At 42.9% G+C, this 19,020-nt stretch overlaps 1 protein-coding gene across 1 annotated transcript in view; it reads right to left on the bottom strand.

Annotated features, from left to right (window-relative positions):
* LOC118430492 (activated Cdc42 kinase-like) overlaps positions 1-19,020 on the bottom strand; it is a 29,898-nt gene that overhangs the window by 1,561 nt on the left and 9,317 nt on the right. Inside the window, exons 3-10 of the mRNA XM_035841399.1 lie at positions 16,372-16,503; positions 14,084-14,275; positions 8,586-8,741; positions 7,690-7,881; positions 7,041-7,135; positions 3,326-3,452; positions 412-561; positions 52-154 (exon numbers count right to left, since the gene is read on the bottom strand). Of these exons, the coding sequence (XP_035697292.1) occupies positions 52-154; positions 412-561; positions 3,326-3,452; positions 7,041-7,135; positions 7,690-7,881; positions 8,586-8,741; positions 14,084-14,275; positions 16,372-16,503 (1,147 nt within the window). The remainder of the gene's footprint in view (positions 1-51; positions 155-411; positions 562-3,325; positions 3,453-7,040; positions 7,136-7,689; positions 7,882-8,585; positions 8,742-14,083; positions 14,276-16,371; positions 16,504-19,020) is intronic.

The raw sequence follows: 19,020 nt of genomic DNA, 5'->3' as shown, positions 1-19,020 counted from the left end.
CTGTCAAACATACGGAATATGTAAATCATAAAGTGCCTCTAAGATTCACCGGGTTTTTCCAGTACTGTGATGACGTCACCAGCCTTAAGGTCATAAGGTTATGTACTACGTCACCGTCGACGTCATCAATGGCGACTCTTTGCTCTGGTTTCGCCTGCAAATTTGAAAAAAAAGTCATGGACATCAGAATTAGTATGTGTAAGAGCCTGTTTTCTTTTCTCTGGCTGTCAGGCTGATAATCAATTCTATTTCAGTAAGTCTTACTGTATTGTAGCCAACTTTCGTAGAGTAGGCCAACAACATTGAACTGGACGGGAAAAAAACACGGATTCGGATATGTCATCAGGTAACAACAAGACATACTCATAGAGCATGCTAATGAGGTTAATAGATTGACCAATCAGCGCGTACCTCTTGCAGCACGTGACACAGCTTGGTGAAGGTGGGCCGTTCTTTAGGCTTGTGACTCCAACACTCGTGCATGATGCGGTAATGGCTGAAGGGGCAGAACCGGGGTCTCTCCAGGCGGTGGTACATGGGAGGGCCAATGGCCTGCCGAATCTGCAATTTACAGATATATTTATTGACACGATAAAAGTACAGCGACTTTCGTAAGGTCCACATGTATAACAACTACTTACAATACAACTAAGGCTAAGGTCACATTCCCACAAAGGGGCCCGGCCGGGCAACTTTCGGGACCGAAAAGTATGATATAAAAGTCACCAAATTACACAAGACGTAAAGAGAATAGTCGTGGGCATAATTTGTGTATATTTTTACGTATACATTTCTATTTTTCGTTTTCTCAAACAGCCCCACCGGGCCCCGGTTCGGAAATTAAATGTGACTTAGGCCTAAACAGACATGTATGGATATCTAAAGGTTTGAATAAGTCAACATATTGGGTCTAGCATGTCATTTCACTATTGGTTCTACCGGTATAAGCATTCGTGGATATATTTGCCTACTTGTACACAGTGAGGGTTATCGCCTCCCAGAATGTAGTTGCAAGATAAAATCATTAAAACGTGAAGTTCCATTGCAGTACAAACGGATGCTGCTGAGTGCTGAGCCATAATTTAATTCGGTTGGCTGACATTAACTTTGCCGTAAACACCTTGACTGGTTTAAGAACACTAAATAAAGTATGCTTTTGCAACCGAACGCTACACTATCAAGCTATTAAAATAAAATAATCTTTGGAAGGAATTTTGTATTAACCAAGCAGAGGACCGACTCAGGCTGTTTTTTTTTAATTTTAGGCGTTTTTGCCGGGATTTATGTCTTATACCATTTTTTTCATGATAAGACGAGTTTTTAGCCGACAGACTCCGGAATAGACCCTACTATTATGTCAAAAACGCTTTCTTCATGTCAAAAACAGTCGAAGCCGAACCTATGCTTGTAGAGTTCATCAAACAAAGCTGGTCCAGTTAACAGTTGCCTTCTCTGTCCTCAGGGTGAGACCAGGCAACATTATGAACCATTCAAAACATTCCGAATGATGATGACTGTCCTCTCCGTAATTTTATGTCAACTTATAGAGCAAGTATAGCACAACGTCATACCGTAAAGCCCCGGTCACAAAGCGCGTACGATTCCTTGCGATGGACTATTCCGCATATCGTACGATGAGCGCAGTACATCGCAAGAAAATCGTAAGCATCGCAAGCCATCGCAACGCATCGGATGGTGTTCAAAATTTTTCCAGCGTCGCAAGATTTTTTACTTGTGTCTCTTCTGTATAGCCGTCTGACCGCTTTTGTGCTTCTTTAACCAACAAAATGTGGACATAGCTGTTAAATACCTTCCTATAATATCTTTAACTGTAAAAATAAATTAAAAAAGACCATGACAACAAGAGTATTACAAGCAAAAGTTGAAATCAAGCGTGAGTACTGGTATGGTTATCTCGGCCTGCTTGCAGGCTCTACGTGTCAGGCTCTTTCGAAGATCGTCATGATCATGATATGCTATCAACAAAAAGATGCCATCATACAAAAATCAAATGATAAGCATTATATCATATATATTTCCGACTCATAGAGCCTGCCTTTATGTTCGAGTTGTCCCCATGGTTATTACGATTATGGTAAACTGACCCAAGACCGACGAGAGCTGAGATTTGATCTAATTATAAACTCACGTGCATGAAGCGATCAAACAATTGTCTGCATCACCTGTGCGTGGCGCGCTGTTCTCTGGTTGCGACTGTGGCAGTTGCGACTGATATATTTCCCCTTTTCGTCAATATCGACAATATCAGGGAAAACTGAAACCATCACAACATGCTAAAAAATCATAAATCTATAACCTCATCAGTAGACAAAAATTGCCGTAATGAACTCTGCTATGGGGGCAAATAAAATCTTACGACGATAGCGAAATTTTGAACATGTTCAAAATCCATTTCAGCTCTATTTTTCGCCATACGACGCTCCCCGATTTACTATGATCCACTGCGATTGACGCAGGCACGCTCTTATGACCTCATCGTACGATGCACTACGCGCGTTGTGACCACGGCTTTATATACTTAAACCATTGCTTCCGATTCTCCACCGACTTACGACGCACTGCGCTTATCCTGCGCATCGGAAGGAATCGCAAGGAATCGTACGCGCTTTGTGACCGGGGCTTTAGTTATCGCCCGTTGCAGCAGACGAAATCGGCATGAACAATCCTTTAAGCCCAGTGCATTGAAACTCTGAGAGCTGTTCTGTATAGCAGATTTATGATTTATTTTATAATGCACGCGTCGCTTCAACTCGTATTGTAAATTGTATTTCAAATAAATTTACCTCATTGATTTGAAGAGCCCACATTTTATCACGTTAGCATGCTTCCCCTCCGAAAATCATCCAATGTAATGCATCCTCCTACGCACGGTCCCAAACGGCTAGCTGACTCAGCCTATGGGGCCCTGCTTTCTCATGGCCTACCCGCAGTTACTTTCAGTTCCTCGTCGCCCTGCTTATGAATATTAATGAGCTTACCCTTATATGGGCAGTCAGTCGTTGGGGATCGGGCGTAGGAGGATGGTGCTATGTAAGACGTAACATGATTGGCTGATAGCTTCCCAGCGGCCTTTGCGAGACAGCTTTCGACAACAAAAAAACCAAGAAAAGCTTATTCTCTGATTGGTTGACAGCTGGTTTGTGGCGGCAATCATAATAACCGCTGGTAGGCATCTAGATAGCAGGGCCTCATAGGCTAATGCCGTTGGGGACCGGGCGTTAGGAGGATGATGTAATGCGGCTATTGCTGTATACTGTAGTATGCATGCAAATGGATTTAAATATATTACTGATAGATCACGTACCTGTTCCCCGCTGTAAGTGGCCCACGGCTGTTCCCCGTAACTGAACATCTCCCACATGGTGACGGCGAAGCTCCACACGTCCGTGGCTGATGTGAAGACGAACTCGTTAATGGCTTCTGGTGCACACCTTAGGCAAGACACAACAGGAACCAACGAGAACGTTAACGTTAATCGCTTCTGATGCACACCTTAGGCAGGACATAACAGGAATCAACGAGAACGTTAACGTTAATCGCTTCTGGTGCACACCTTAGGCAAAACACAACAGGAACCAACGAGAACGTTAACGTTAATCGCTTCTGGTGCACACCTTAGGCAGGACACAACAGGAATCAACAAGAACGTTAACGTTAATCGCTTCTGATGCACACCTTAGGCAGGACACAACAGGAACCAACGAGAACGTTAGCGTTAATCGCTTCTGATGCACACCTTAGGCAGGACAGAAACAGGAACCAACGAGAACGTTAACGTTAATCGCTTCTGGTGCACACCTTAGGCAGGACACAACAGGAATCAACGAGAACGTTAACGTAAATCGCTTCTGGTGCACACCTTAGGCAGGACACAACAGGAACCAACGAGAACGTTAACGTTAATCGCTTCTGATGCACACCTTAGGCAAAACACAACAGGAATCAACGAGAACGTTAACGTAAATCGCTTCTGGTGCACACCTTAGGCAGGACATAACAGGAATCAACAAGAACGTTAACGTTAATCGCTTCTGCTGCACACCTTAGGCAGGACATAACAGGAATCAACGAGAACGTTAACGTTAATCGCTTCTGATGCACACCTTAGGCAGGACATAACAGGAATCAACGAGAACGTTAACGTTAATCGCTTCTGGTGCACACCTTAGGCAGGACATAACAGGAATCAACAAGAACGTTAACGTTAATCGCTTCTGATGCACACCTTAGGCAGGACACAACAGGAACCAACGAGAACGTTAACGTTAATCGCTTCTGATGCACACCTTAGGCAGGACAGAAACAGGAACCAACGAGAACGTTAACGTTAATCGCTTCTGATGCACACCTTAGGCAGGACACAACAGTAATCAACAAGAACGTTAACGTTAATCGCTTCTGATGCACACCTTAGGCAGGACATAACAGGAATCAACGAGAACGTTAACGTTAATCGCTTCTGGTGCACACCTTAGGCAGAACACAACAGGAACCAACGAGAACGTTAACGTTAATCGCTTCTGGTGCACACCTTAGGCAGGACACAACAGGAATCAACAAGAACGTTAACGTTAATCGCTTCTGCTGCACACCTTAGGCAGGACACAACAGGAACCAACGAGAACGTTAACGTTAATCGCTTCTGATGCACACCTTAGGCAAAACACAACAGGAATCAACGAGAACGTTAACGTAAATCGCTTCTGGTGCACACCTTAGGCAGGACATAACAGGAATCAAGAAGAACGTTAACGTTAATCGCTTCTGCTGCACACCTTAGGCAGGACATAACAGGAATCAACGAGAACGTTAACGTTAATCGCTTCTGTTGACACCTTAGGCAGGACATAACAGGAATCAACAAGAACGTTAACGTTAATCGCTTCTGCTGCACACCTTAGGCAGGACATAACAGGAATCAACGAGAACGTTAACGTTAATCGCTTCTGATGCACACCTTAGGCAGGACATAACAGGAATCAACGAGAACGTTAACGTTAATCGCTTCTGGTGCACACCTTAGGCAGGACATAACAGGAATCAACAAGAACGTTAACGTTAATCGCTTCTGATGCACACCTTAGGCAGGACACAACAGGAACCAACGAGAACGTTAACGTTAATCGCTTCTGATGCACACCTTAGGCAGGACAGAAACAGGAACCAACGAGAACGTTAACGTTAATCGCTTCTGATGCACACCTTAGGCAGGACACAACAGTAATCAACAAGAACGTTAACGTTAATCGCTTCTGATGCACACCTTAGGCAGGACATAACAGGAATCAACGAGAACGTTAACGTTAATCGCTTCTGGTGCACACCTTAGGCAAAACACAACAGGAACCAACGAGAACGTTAACGTTAATCGCTTCTGGTGCACACCTTAGGCAGGACACAACAGGAATCAACAAGAACGTTAACGTTAATCGCTTCTGCTGCACACCTTAGGCAGGACACAACAGGAACCAACGAGAACGTTAGCGTTAATCGCTTCTGATGCACACCTTAGGCAGGACAGAAACAGGAATCAACGAGAACGTTAACGTTAATCGCTTCTGGTGCACACCTTAGGCAAAACACAACAGGAACCAACGAGAACGTTAACGTTAATCGCTTCTGGTGCACACCTTAGGCAGGACACAACAGGAATCAACGAGAACGTTAACGTAAATCGCTTCTGATGCACACCTTAGGCAGGACACAACAGGAACCAACGAGAACGTTAACGTTAATCGCTTCTGATGCACACCTTAGGCAAAACACAACAGGAATCAACGAGAACGTTAACGTAAATCGCTTCTGGTGCACACCTTAGGCAGGACATAACAGGAATCAAGAAGAACGTTAACGTTAATCGCTTCTGCTGCACACCTTAGGCAGGACATAACAGGAATCAACGAGAACGTTAACGTTAATCGCTTCTGGTGCACACCTTAGGCAGGACATAACAGGAATCAACAAGAACGTTAACGTTAATCGCTTCTGATGCACACCTTAGGCAGGACATAACAGGAATCAACGAGAACGTTAACGTTAATCGCTTCTGGTGCACACCTTAGGCAGGACACAACAGGAACCAACGAGAACGTTAGCGTTAATCGCTTCTGGTGCACACCTTAGGCAGGACACAACAGGAACCAACGAGGTCGTTAACGTTAATCGCTTCTGATGCACACCTTAGGCAGGACATAACAGGAATCAACAAGAACGTTAACGTTAATCGCTTCTGCTGCACACCTTAGGCAGGACATAACAGGAATCAACGAGAACGTTAACGTTAATCGCTTCTGGTGCACACCTTAGGCAGGACACAACAGGAACCAACAAGAACGTTAACGTTAATCGCTTCTGATGCACACCTTAGGCAGGACATAACAGGAATCAACGAGAACGTTAACGTTAATCGCTTCTGGTGCACACCTTAGGCAAAACACAACAGGAACCAACGAGAACGTTAACGTTAATCGCTTCTGGTGCACACCTTAGGCAGGACACAACAGGAACCAACGAGAACGTTAACGTTAATCGCTTCTGGTGCACACCTTAGGCAGGACATAACAGGAATCAACGAGAACGTTAACGTTAATCGCTTCTGGTGCACACCTTAGGCAAAACACAACAGGAACCAACGAGAACGTTAACGTTAATCGCTTCTGGTGCACACCTTAGGCAAAACACAACAGGAACCAACGAGAACGTTAACGTTAATCGCTTCTGATGCACACCTTAGGCAAGACACAACAGGAACCAACGAGAACGTTAACGTTAATCGCTTCTGGTGCACATCTTAGGCAAGACATAACAGAAAGCAACGAGAACGTTAACACATGGCGTCGGGCGTGGCGTAACTGGTAGAGCGTTCGGCATATAATGCTTTAGTTCTTAATGTGAAACATTGTATTTGATATAGTTACCACCAAACCTGGAGTATGGCAAACTACATCGCCAATAGTATGAAGTGCATAAATTTGGGGATGTATTTTTGTACCCTCTGATGACGAACGTTGGTTACTCACCATGCGAACGGCAGTTTCCTGTCCGTTGTAGCTGTCTTGAAGTACGTCCTCCCCACGCCGAGCGCTCTCGTCAGGCCAAAATCACTCACCTTTACCTGTGTCAAGTAATAAGAATTGGTAATTATCATCAAATATCATTGATAATAAGACAAACTTTGGACCTATCCATTTTATCATCTATTGTCGGTTGAGAAGCCAGACAAATTTTTAAAACCGCAAGAACATATAGCCTGACTAAATCGCGCCCCTAGCGGCCTGCCCTACAATTGCCACGGGGGGGGGGGGGCATTAAAGTCAGCCAGTGAGAGTTCGTGTAAACTTCAAGAACATACTAGAGTTCAAGGTTATTTTTCACAACCAAGACCTATGCATAATCAATAGCCTCCGTATCGGTAACCCTCTGTTACCTGCCTCACAGCAAGACTGACTTGTACTATTCCACATTGCAGCTAGGTGTCGCTGCCAACAATGCGGTACCAAACGTGAAGAATTATCACACACGCGGTCCCAAACGTTATGCATTATCATGCACACAAGATTGATAGTTGCAAAATATGCAAAAAAAATGTACGTTGTCCAGTAGAACTTCCTATCATGAACAATGCAAAACATAATCTAATAAAACAATACACTACAAGTATGTGCTTACCAAAGTCGGGGAGAAGACGAGAATATTTCTAGCGGCAAGGTCTCGGTGGACGAGCCCTTTGCTGTCCAGATACTCCATCCCACTGGCTATCTGGATGACCAGGTCACACAGGATGACCACAGGGAACAGCGGTCTCTGGTTCCAATCCCGCAAACAGTCAGACAGGGAGCGAAGGGGAGCCAACTCCGACACCTGATTATGAGTGAAAAAAAAACTTGTTTAATTGTGTTCTCTTTAAACTCCAGAGGAGAACCTACACTTCCGGGCTTTTCATGAGTGAGATCCATTACTGTTACAAGCAGATACGGGTGGTTCGTTCGCAGGCTCTCCGTGAATGCAACTTTTTTTAAGGACACCACCAAGCTAAAACCATTACTGAAATTTTTTTTTTTTCACCTGGCTTAAGACACGAATAATGGATAGAATTCCATCCACGCATTCAGATTCATCAAATTTTCTTACAAAAACACTTTAAAAACGACAGACGAAAAACAATTAGATAAAGAAAACAATTGGCAAAACATTGTATCATACTGTGATAAGCCTGCTGCCGTTTCTTAGTTTGACATGATATGAGTCACTTTTAGTAGCGTCAAACTAAAATACTTTCGCTTCCTCGAACACGTGTTAAGCATGCCATCAAAGGGGAAGAGATTGGGGAGAATATTTACAGGTTATCTCACAGATCTACAGTACCTACAGTACCCTGGCCGTACCTGGGGCAATTACTGTCGTATTAAGGTCACCTGGGTGGTGCCGAATGGCAGCTCGCTCCAGACCCTTGCGATTTAGCCCCGCCTATTGTAAGCTCGCAATTCGGCCCCTGGCTGCAAAGAGTGAGTAGTCGGCCCACCCAATAACAATAAGATCTAGCTAGGACAAGTTGCTGACCCTACCATCATGAGCGATCCTAGACACAAGTCCAGCACGATGCCGTACAGTCGCACGATGTTGTCGTGCTCCATGCTACACATGATCGTAGCCTCCTTGAAGAACTCGCTCTGTGCAGTCTCGAATCTTTCCTTGGTCAGCGTCTTCACCGCACACTGGATCTGAAGAGTATGAAAATAGAAAATATTCGAATGGAGTCGTTTCAGAGAATTCATATGGCGCATTTGTATGTAACAATTGTTGTATATGCACATCCAATCTTAAATGGTAAATTTCAAGTTTAACTTTTTCAATTAATATGGCAAAGAAAACTACGTCATAGACCCATAGTCACGTGAGTTTAAACATTAGCGCGACAGCGACCACAACTGGTCACATCAGAGATTGTGACAAAGATCCATTGACACAGTCTTTTGATTTTTCCAAACTATTGTTACCAACTTCGTTTACAATGTAAATAGCTACAAAGAAAGGCAGCCCAATGATCCAACTACTACTGTTCAATGATATATGTATCGCCAGTACAATTTTTGTGTACTTTTAACATAGCACTTATGCTCAAGAAAAGAAAACGTTTGGAAACATTTGAAAAGGAAACTTTTATCGAAATGATAATTTTCTTTTAAGAAATATTTATATAAGCCAAGCTGGAACATCGTCATTTCGACGCATGATTGTAACTCACAGTGAACAAACATGAAAAAAGAAATATCGTCAAATATTATGAATTCTTTACCAAAAGTTTCTACAATAGAAACAGTTAAAGCAAGGTAAAGGCAATAAGAAGCAACATTAACAGTGAAAAGAGCCCCACTGAGTGACGGATTCGAACCCAGAACCAAGATGCAGCAAACAGACACGGAACTGAAATCGACGTTATCCTAAAATTTCCGGCGAGTGTCGAGTTGGTTTGGCACCATGGAGTTTACAAAGCGGTCGGTATGTGTCGCTTTTTTAACCCAACAACAGGGGCTCCGTGTTTGTGTTATACCATGGTGGGGAACCGTCCGATCGCACAACGCTGTTCCCCCCAAACCACGGCTCACCATGCCTGTGTGTGACCATTTTAGAGTACCATATGTGAGTTGTCTGGAAGACCACGCCCCTTCCGTCAATTTCACCCCGCGGCGACATCTATATATGGTAACAGCTTGTGGGTGTTACCAGGACTTAGGAAACACGCCACCCGGATGTTTGAGCAGGTGTGATAATGATGCCGTGCAGCAGCGCCGCCTGTCGCTTTATCTTATTATTGCACCATGAGAGAAGACTGTGACGTTACCTCGGCCGAAATCCTAACTGCCGCCACCGTTAGACTTACTAGTGAGTTTTTAAAACGTCTACAAAACCTACGTGTTCCTACTACGAGGAAACTAATATTTGCTTCTTGAACACATTAGAACCGTGTGAACAAGGCACAACAAGTGTACATGTATTCCTTACAGAAACGGATACAAACGTTGGTCAGGCTTGAGTTGACTGCAGAACAGCGTGCTGTGTAACCTACATATGATCATTTAGGTGATTCAAAGAGGCGTTTTGAGTTTTGACAAGTTACCAACATGACCCAGGGTTTTATTTGTGTCACTGTTACTTATCTCTGTACGCTAAGTCTGTCAGGAAGGTCTGAACAACTAGCCAATGACTGTAAGTATGACATAAGGGTACGTCCTGGCGACGGCTGCAATACACAATGTACACCGAGACATATACTTAGTACATGCACACAACTATATACTACTGTGTCGATTTAGAAAAAAAGTCAGGGATGTTACTTAGTGTGTATCAAACAGTTTACATTATGAAATATTTTCATACCTTCTTCATTGCGAGAATGTATTGAAGGATAGTATTTCATGTCAACTCAAACAAAAACACCCTAGTCTATGTTATTATATTGCAAATAAACTTCTTATATTATACATGTACTTAGCAGTCAGGGATCCAGACTTGTCCTGCTTATTTAAAGGCAACCTAAGCAATATCGCATTGTTAAAAGTGGAAATATTCTGAATAAGGCAGTCTGTATAATATTGACATCTAATGCACTATTTTAGCACATTTACATCATTATTTCATAAATTGAGCAGTTAAAAACAGCACGGGTACGAGTTGCACAAGGATTCCAGATCAAGTCCTTATTTTGGGGGGGTACAATAATAAGGAATATCCTCATGCAACTTGTCTCTGGGCTGTTTTTAACCGCTCAAAGTATAAAATTATTATGTAAATGTGATAATACAGTGCAGTAGATGTCAATATCATGTAGATTGCCTTATTCAGATCATTTCCACTTTGACGCTGTAATATTGCTTAGGTTGCCTTTAACTGAAGTCATCCTCATAACCTCCTGTCTCGTCTGCTATTCCTCCTAGTACCCAGTTCCTTTCTCTTTTTTGTGTGATCATGACCCAGCAAGGACATGTTTTCGTTTATCTTTTTCAAGACTTGCGTACCTGTTTTACTATCGATGTGTTCCACCCTACAACACCCCTCCCGCCATGAGATGACCCCGTCTTGCACTGGTATGCACTGACCCGTTGGAAATGAGGTCAAAACCCGGTGCAATTTCGATTTATTTGTCATAAATACTGAAGTTTGCCAAATCAAACCCGACATATCTAGTTTTACAGTTAGGTCATCTCGATTTGATAAATGGATGACCCCTCTGGGAAACCCCTAACTGATGCGAGCGTGCGGATTAAAAAAAAACGTTTACATGGAATCTAAGTGGGAAGGAAAGTTAAACCATTGAGTATGGTATACTATTTTTCGTTTTTGTTTTCATATTCTTCTTTGATTTTAAAAACGGCATTGGCATGACATTAATAATAATACGTTTTCCGTTTTTTTTTTACAATTAGCGGAACATATTTGTTCACTTTGCAGCTACTTTGTACGATTAATAGTATTGTTGAAAACTTTTTTTTTGGAACGGCCGAACATTGATCAATGCGAGTATGTATATAATCAAATTAACACAGCCGTATGGTAATGACTGCACTTTTACAACATTATATTGGTGTGCTTTAGTGATGATTTTCCTCCTTTTATCACAGGTTCTAATTACCCCAGAGTAATGTGCAGTCCTTCAAAGGCGGCATACAACACTATGGACCAACACTTTGGAATACCCTTACCGTAGAATTGAGGCGTTCCAGTTCATTAAAGGAATTCAAACGTGGACTGATTTCGATCAAGGACTGATTTTAAATACGAATGTTACCCATTGATATGAATTTGATATGTCATCATGCATTGTTGTTCTATTTTTTTGTAACTATGCTGTTTGTTGCATTGTATGTTTGTGAAGTTTTGTTGTACCCAGGGTTTCCTGAAAAGCAGGGCATTAGCCCTGACAGTAATACCTGGTTAAAGAATATAAATGAAATGAAATGATACACTACGTACACCCCGACATGTGCTAAGAATCAGCCCACCGTGACAAGTACTCCGCCATCATCAAACACAGCCGACAAGGCCACGTTTATTTGGCTTCGCACCACTTAGACGACTTTAACGTGAACCCGAGTCTTATATCTACCAGGGGGAATGAGGGTAACCACTACTGCCACGGGCGAGTTTAGAGAAGTCGGACGTCTACAGAAAAAAAAAGGACAGGTCAATACCAACTATTGCACTAACAGCATTAGGGAATCTGACATCTCTTCTCTTTGGACGTAAAACGTATGAAGGGTGTTATCGTATTACAAACGACACGTAGTATTCATAACTTCCTGTCTAATAATACCATCGAGAAAGTTCATTCATTCATTCTTATAAAGAGAGAAGGGTCATTAACATTACCACAAAATTTGGACGGTCCGTAATTAATGCCAGGTTAAAGTTTAAGATATTTTCTTTTCTTTCACAACTTCAAAATCAATATTACATTTTCGACTGCAAAGAAGGGCAGGATACAAAAGTATTTACGCCGAGTGCAAATCGGATTGTTGATTTGTAAGTGAACACTACACCAGGGCAGATCGTTTTCTCCATTCTCCATTCTCTAGTCGCTGTGTCGGCTCGGGGGCAAATAGCTTACACTCACAAGATTGATGAAGCGTTTGTAGTTATAGGACTAGCTGTCAGGAACAGGCAACAGGCCGTGGGTGATAGGGCACGGGTGTGTGTAGTGTGTGTGTGTGTGTGTGTGTGTGTTTCTGTGTGTGTGCGTGTGTGCGCGCGCGTGTGTGTGTGTGTGTGTTTCTGTGTGTGTGCGTGTGTGCGCGCGCGCGTGTGTGTGTGTGTGTGTGTGTGTGTGTATGTATGTATGTGTGTGTTTGTGTGTGTGTACGCGCGTACGTACGTGCGTGCGTGCGTGTGTGTTTGTTTGTATGTGTGTGTGTATGTATGTATGTGTGTGTTTGTGTGTGTGTACGCGCGTACGTACGTGCGTGCGTGCGTGTGTGTTTGTTTGTATGTGTGTGTGTGTGTATGTGTGTATGTGTGTGTGTGTAATTGGAGACTTGTAGACTGCAGTGGAAAGTGACCAATAAATACAAAATAAAGATATATAAACTTTAGATCCACATTCGGTATTTCCTATAGTAGTAAAGGGATGGCACCTGTCATATTTATAACGTATTTTTGAGCTTGCAGACTTGTCGAAAGAGCTACTTGTTTTTTCCTGACTGCCCTTTGACACTATTCGCTTCAGTAAAAACACTGCTTTTTGTGATTAGCTGTCTACAAATAAGACGGACCCAGGGTCGAACCAGAGCGATTCTGACTTCCCCGGGCTGTTGTGTCAAGCGGAAGTGCCCCCGGCAGTCCTGTCTAGTTAGTAAGACGCAAGCCCACCACGAAAATGACATGTCGACACCACGCATGTACTAGTAAACGGGACCTACAGCACGCTGTGTTCATCACATGTACTAAACACTGCCTGATACAGTGGGCCTTCATTTAACTCCCTACTGTGGTATGGGCTACTTTACTCAACATACTGGTATTGGTTTCAGTATGGGTCAGCTTAGAGTTTGGTTGTTGTGATTGACGAAAACAAATATCAGCGTAACGGCCTTCATTTCCATTAAAACTCGATGAAGTAAACAACTTTTCTTGATCAAGGTGTTAGTTTGTATGTGTGTGTGTGTGTGTGTGTGTGTGTGTGCATCTGTTTATATGTGTGTTTGTGTTTCAGTGTCTTTGCGTGATTTGTGCAAGTGTGTGTTGTTTGTGTATAATCTCGTGTGTGTGTGTCTGTGTGTGTGTGTACTGATATGTATGTTAGTGCAATTGCGCATGTCTGTACTTTAAAAAATGTTTGTTTGTGAGTGGGTGGGTGTTTATGTGCGTGTCTCTGCGTGCTCGTGTTTGTGTGCGTTTGTGTGTGTGTGGCTGTAACTTTACTCCTATTGCAAACACGCGTGTACATGCGCGCGCGCTGGCGTGTGCGTCTGTGATTCTAATGCGTACGTGCTCAAAGGGACAGTCTGCTCTCTCTGATAGTCTAGCGTTCTTCTATCATTTCAAATAATCCAAACTTTACTCCACCCACCCTCTGCCCGTCTTCCCTTCTCCAGACACCCCGGTACACGATGCCGAACTCGCCCTTCCCGAGAGGCTCCGCGCGGTAGTTGATGGTGATGGCGTCACTAGGAATGAGGTGTCGGTCCCTTCCCACGTTCGCAGGGGATGTCGGGAGCCGGTCAGTCGGGGCTGCTTTGGAGTCAGTTTCTCTCTTAAAAACCTGTGTGGGTCATTAAAAAAAAAGAATCTTGAGTCATAGAAAATGCAACGGCAACAAAAAACTCTTTACGGCAAAACAAGCACAGCAACCCTTTGACACAACAGATTAAATGTAAACATAACGTCATAATTTTACTCATGATCTACTGATACTAAGTAGCCTGGATACCATCCTTCGTAGTAGCCGCTGGTTCAATACTTTCGCTTCTAACCACGTGAATATCAAGAAACTAGACAAGCAAATCTTTAGATGCGACAACTGCACAAAATAGGTAAAATCACATAATATTACTATTTCAAAATATATTTAAACAGGTGGTTAGCTCTACCTGGTTGTAACATGGTTTTACGGAAATCACGGTTGTAAAGATTACTTTGTATTTATATTTCATACTTCAGTAATCTATCATATCCCTTTCTTTTCTATCATATCTTAATCTTCTCTATCCTATTCTAATCTATTCTATATGGTTCTGGACAGGCTAGATTTAAAATCAGTGATAAAAATAACTTATGTGAATAGCAATTAGCAAATGTTAATAGATGCTGAAACCCAATATACAACCACTGACTCAGTCTGTGATGTAGTATAGCCTCCTTTAAGGTGGGGTCACACTTGCGTATATATTTAAGTCCGTATGAGGCGCGCATTGAAGTATTTGCCTCCACCAGGCCCCACAGGTCGTTGGAAAAACAATACAAATTGGACAAACGTAAACAGGTAACATGTCAGACGAGTTAGCTGGGTCGCTATTGGCTCATTCTCATTTAAATGTCGAAATGCTGTCGCCTGACTTTACGCGTTGATATGGAGCAAATTATAGACAACATCACTATTTCCTTCATTTTTCCACAAGCCCAATGTTTTACAAAATATGCACCACAACATTCGCATAGGTTGATGGGTTAGAAGATTAATATAGCCACGGGTGGGATTTCACACCCTAAAAAATGGCTGTCGCCTGAGAAGAAACGAAGAATTCAAATAGTAGCCAAGAATGTAACAATTCAGTTCCCAGAATGATTGTTCCGTAGGTGAAACCAACTACCCAGGCCCTCTGCCCGATCACGTCAGATCGCTCCTGTCACTGATCTTGGAGGCTGTGTGAGGTGGTTTATGCCTGTCGCCAGATTCTGTAACAAACGTTACCACCGCTAGGACGATGGTTGCCACGGTTATATTATGCACGTATAAGACTAGAAATGGCCATTTTTGTGACGCTGCACAGTTTTTCTGGCTTTCTAAAGAAACAAGAAAGGGTTGTTGACTGTCATTTGTATCCCACCTTGCTTAACAAATTGTTGTACAGAAATGACTGTAACAAACGTTACCATTGTTCGATGCTGTCTAAGCTTTCTATTTGACCTGGTGTAAAAAAGCTTCCCACTTTTCAAATGTCCCTATGGACATCCACTTATACCTAAATGATGTAGTCAATAAGGTAAGTCCTTTCGAAGAAAACAGGGTTAAGTCTACCGTTGTAACAAACGTTACCGGTAACGTTTGTTACATGCCCTGTAATGCATTACCAATGGGACTGAAAATAATACTGTAAATGCATTTAAGTTCGCGGGGATTTAATTTCGCGGTAGCGGGAAAAAGGACTTTTCGCGGTGGATTTAATTTCGCGGTAACACCATAGACCGCAGTCTTATATCATAATGGAAAAATATTCGCGGTGGATTTAATTTCGCGGTGAAGAGGTCACCGCGAAAACCGCGAACATTAATCCACCGCGAACATTTCTGCATTTACAGTAAGTTGCCATTTTTTGGCTATGGTTAAAAGAGGAATTTTTCCAAACAACCAAGTAGTTTTCAGTGAAAATAAAGCCGATTTATTTTTCGACCAAAAAAATGCCATTTCCGACATTTCAATGAGAACGAGTGTATTATATACTTCTCGATCAGCAATCTCATCTGGCATGTTATGTGTCTATATTTGTCCAATTTGTACTATTTTTCCCGCGACCTGTGGAGCCTGGTAGAGACTAAGAGCTTCATACGCACCTCAAACGGACTTGAATATATACGCATGTGTGACCCCACCTTAAGATTCTCTATACTGGGAAAGAAAGTTTTGCCGCGTGCACTCACCTTCTTCAGCTTGCTCCACGTCCCAAATCTCTTGTCGTAATATCTCTTGAACCTCTTCTGCTCCGGCCGGGACAGCCCGACTATCTGTAGGTCCTTCTTATCCACATCACGCAGCTGTGCTACTGAGTTCACCTGTACAGCGGAATGATCAAAATAAAATCTTAACAGGAGTGTCACATGACAACAAACATGGCGGCACACATGGACAGATAGTAAAATAGAACCGGCTTTTGCTAATTATATATATATATATAAATATAAAGGTATTTCGCTCTAATAATTCTCGGTATTTAGATAAGAAACTAAAATTCAAAGTAATCTCAAGTAAGTAAGTAAGAGTTATTCGTCCACCAGTCCTGACAGAGACGACATACACTATGTACAATGAGTATTTACAGGTTTATTATTGTACTGGAGAAATTAGCCTAGGTCTTTTCGACAAGCACAATAAACAGTGGACCACGGATTTAGGACCTGTCCTGAAGCCCCCTTTACAAATCAAGAATTTAGCTCGGCCGAGTTGTAAGCGAGCTCTAAATTACAAGGAGGTATGACCCTGATGCCAACAAAGAAACTCTGCCATTTGTCCGTAGGCATCAGGGTCATGCCTCCTTGTAATTTAGAGCTCGCTGACAACTCGGCCGAGCTCAATTCTTGATTTGTAAAGCCGGCTTGAGGACTGCAAACCTTTCTATTAACGTATTAACGTGCATGTCGGGTGCGCGACACAGTCATAAAATAGTAGTGTCTTACTACATAAAGAGAAGGGGTTATTTCTGGCGTCGTTGGTTCAAAACCTACAGCTGTATGGCCGCACCTAGGGTATCAACTGTCGTATTGAGGTCACCTGAGTTAGCGCCAAATGGCAGCTCACTCCAGACCCTTGCGATTTAGTCCCGCCTATGCTAAGTTCCTCGTAATTCTAGCTCCTAGCTGCGAACAGAGAGCACTCGGTCCACACACCAAGTAGTATTGCACGGTTAAGGGTATGTTGAAGGTATATCCTACGCGATCGACCGGTAGAAGCGACATCACGTGTTTCTCTGTAGCCCAACGATTAGCCTCTCTGTTTGGATTAGATTAGATTAGAAAGTGGATATACAAAATCCGACGCAAACTGGCCGATTTCAGCACAAAACCGCACTAGTTATCATCAAAAATCGATGAAAAACTCAATTTTGAAAATGATGCGGTCGTTATGGGTCCCAATTTGGGCCGGTCGCGGTCGCGTTGGCCAGGTGGTCGTTGAGAAAAGGTCGCTTAATGCTTACGTCAAAAAATCGGGACCGAGAAACAGCGGTCGAAATGGCCAGGTGGTCGCTGAGAAGAGGTGGTCGCTCAGACAGGTTTGACTGTGTGTATATCCTTGGAGCGAACTACCGGTAGTAGCGACAATACATGTTTTTCTGTAGCCCACCGATTAGCCTTTCTGTTTTGATTAGATTAGAAAGTGGATAAACCGGTAGTAATCGCTTAATCCCCATCACTAACTCAAGCCAAACCCGAGATGGTTCGGTGTTCGCCGCAAACGTTTAGGGAAAGAGTCGGTGCTCATGTTTTGCTGTTGCATAATGTCATCATTTCATAGAGGTTATGCTAAACTGATTTTAAAACAGACGTACTGGTCAGGGTTGTTGGTCTGTTGCAGCCTGCGTTCGTACTGTGTACAAGTAGGCAAATATATCCACGAATGTTTATACCATAGAACCAATAGTGTAAATGACAAGCTAGACCCTATATGTTGATTTATTCATACTTACAGATATCCATATATGCGTGTTTAGTTGTACTGTTAGAAGCTGTTATACGTGTAGACCTTACGAAAGTCGCTGTACTTTTGTCGTGTCTCAATAAAGATTTCTTTATTTATTTACTAATGTGATGGGCGCTTTCTGCACTCTCCAAGCAGAGGTTTTGCTCCGGCTGTTTTTCGACATTTTTTTTTAAATTTTTGTCAGGCTTTATTTTGTTTGGTCGGTGGACAGGACGAAAACAGTACAGAATAGAAGTCCCGACAATAAAAGGCCTAAAACACGTTAAAAAACAGTCGGAGCCGAAACTAAATTTAGTAGGAGAGTGTGCTTTTTTGGGGGTGTGTGTCACTAGGTCTACCAGAAGAAACACGGTGTACCAGCACCATTTATCTAAATGTTTTGAAAGAACTAGTGGCGCGGAAACAGATGTGTTATCTAGGAAATGTGTATGGTCAGGATAAATAGAAGGGAGGGGTTGAAGGCATTTGATTGACAGGCAGAGATAAGCCTACTGGTGGAATTTCATGAACTCCGTTCCGAATAAGAAACTACACGATAAGACAGGCCCCGGAATTTACATCGCTGTAAGTAGACTTAACTTGGCACGGATTACAATGTTGGCTGCTATAACAGGGTGGGAAAAAACGGTGGACAGGAGAATGTGTTCAGTTGACGGTCAAAACAACTGCGTATAACGGATCTCACGGCGGAAGATATTGAAGTCGACTGGCTAACACAAACACACGCACGCATGCACGCACGCACACACACACACACACACACACACGGAACACACACAAACACGCACACCCAAACACACAACCACACACATACACACACACACGAACACCCGACGCACACGCCACACCCAAACACAACAACCACACTCACCACA

The sequence above is a fragment of the Branchiostoma floridae genome, chromosome 14 (genome assembly GCF_000003815.2).
Source record: "Branchiostoma floridae strain S238N-H82 chromosome 14, Bfl_VNyyK, whole genome shotgun sequence".
Taxonomy (NCBI): domain Eukaryota; kingdom Metazoa; phylum Chordata; class Leptocardii; order Amphioxiformes; family Branchiostomatidae; genus Branchiostoma; species Branchiostoma floridae.
This window is presented reverse-complemented; position numbering and strand designations above follow the sequence as displayed.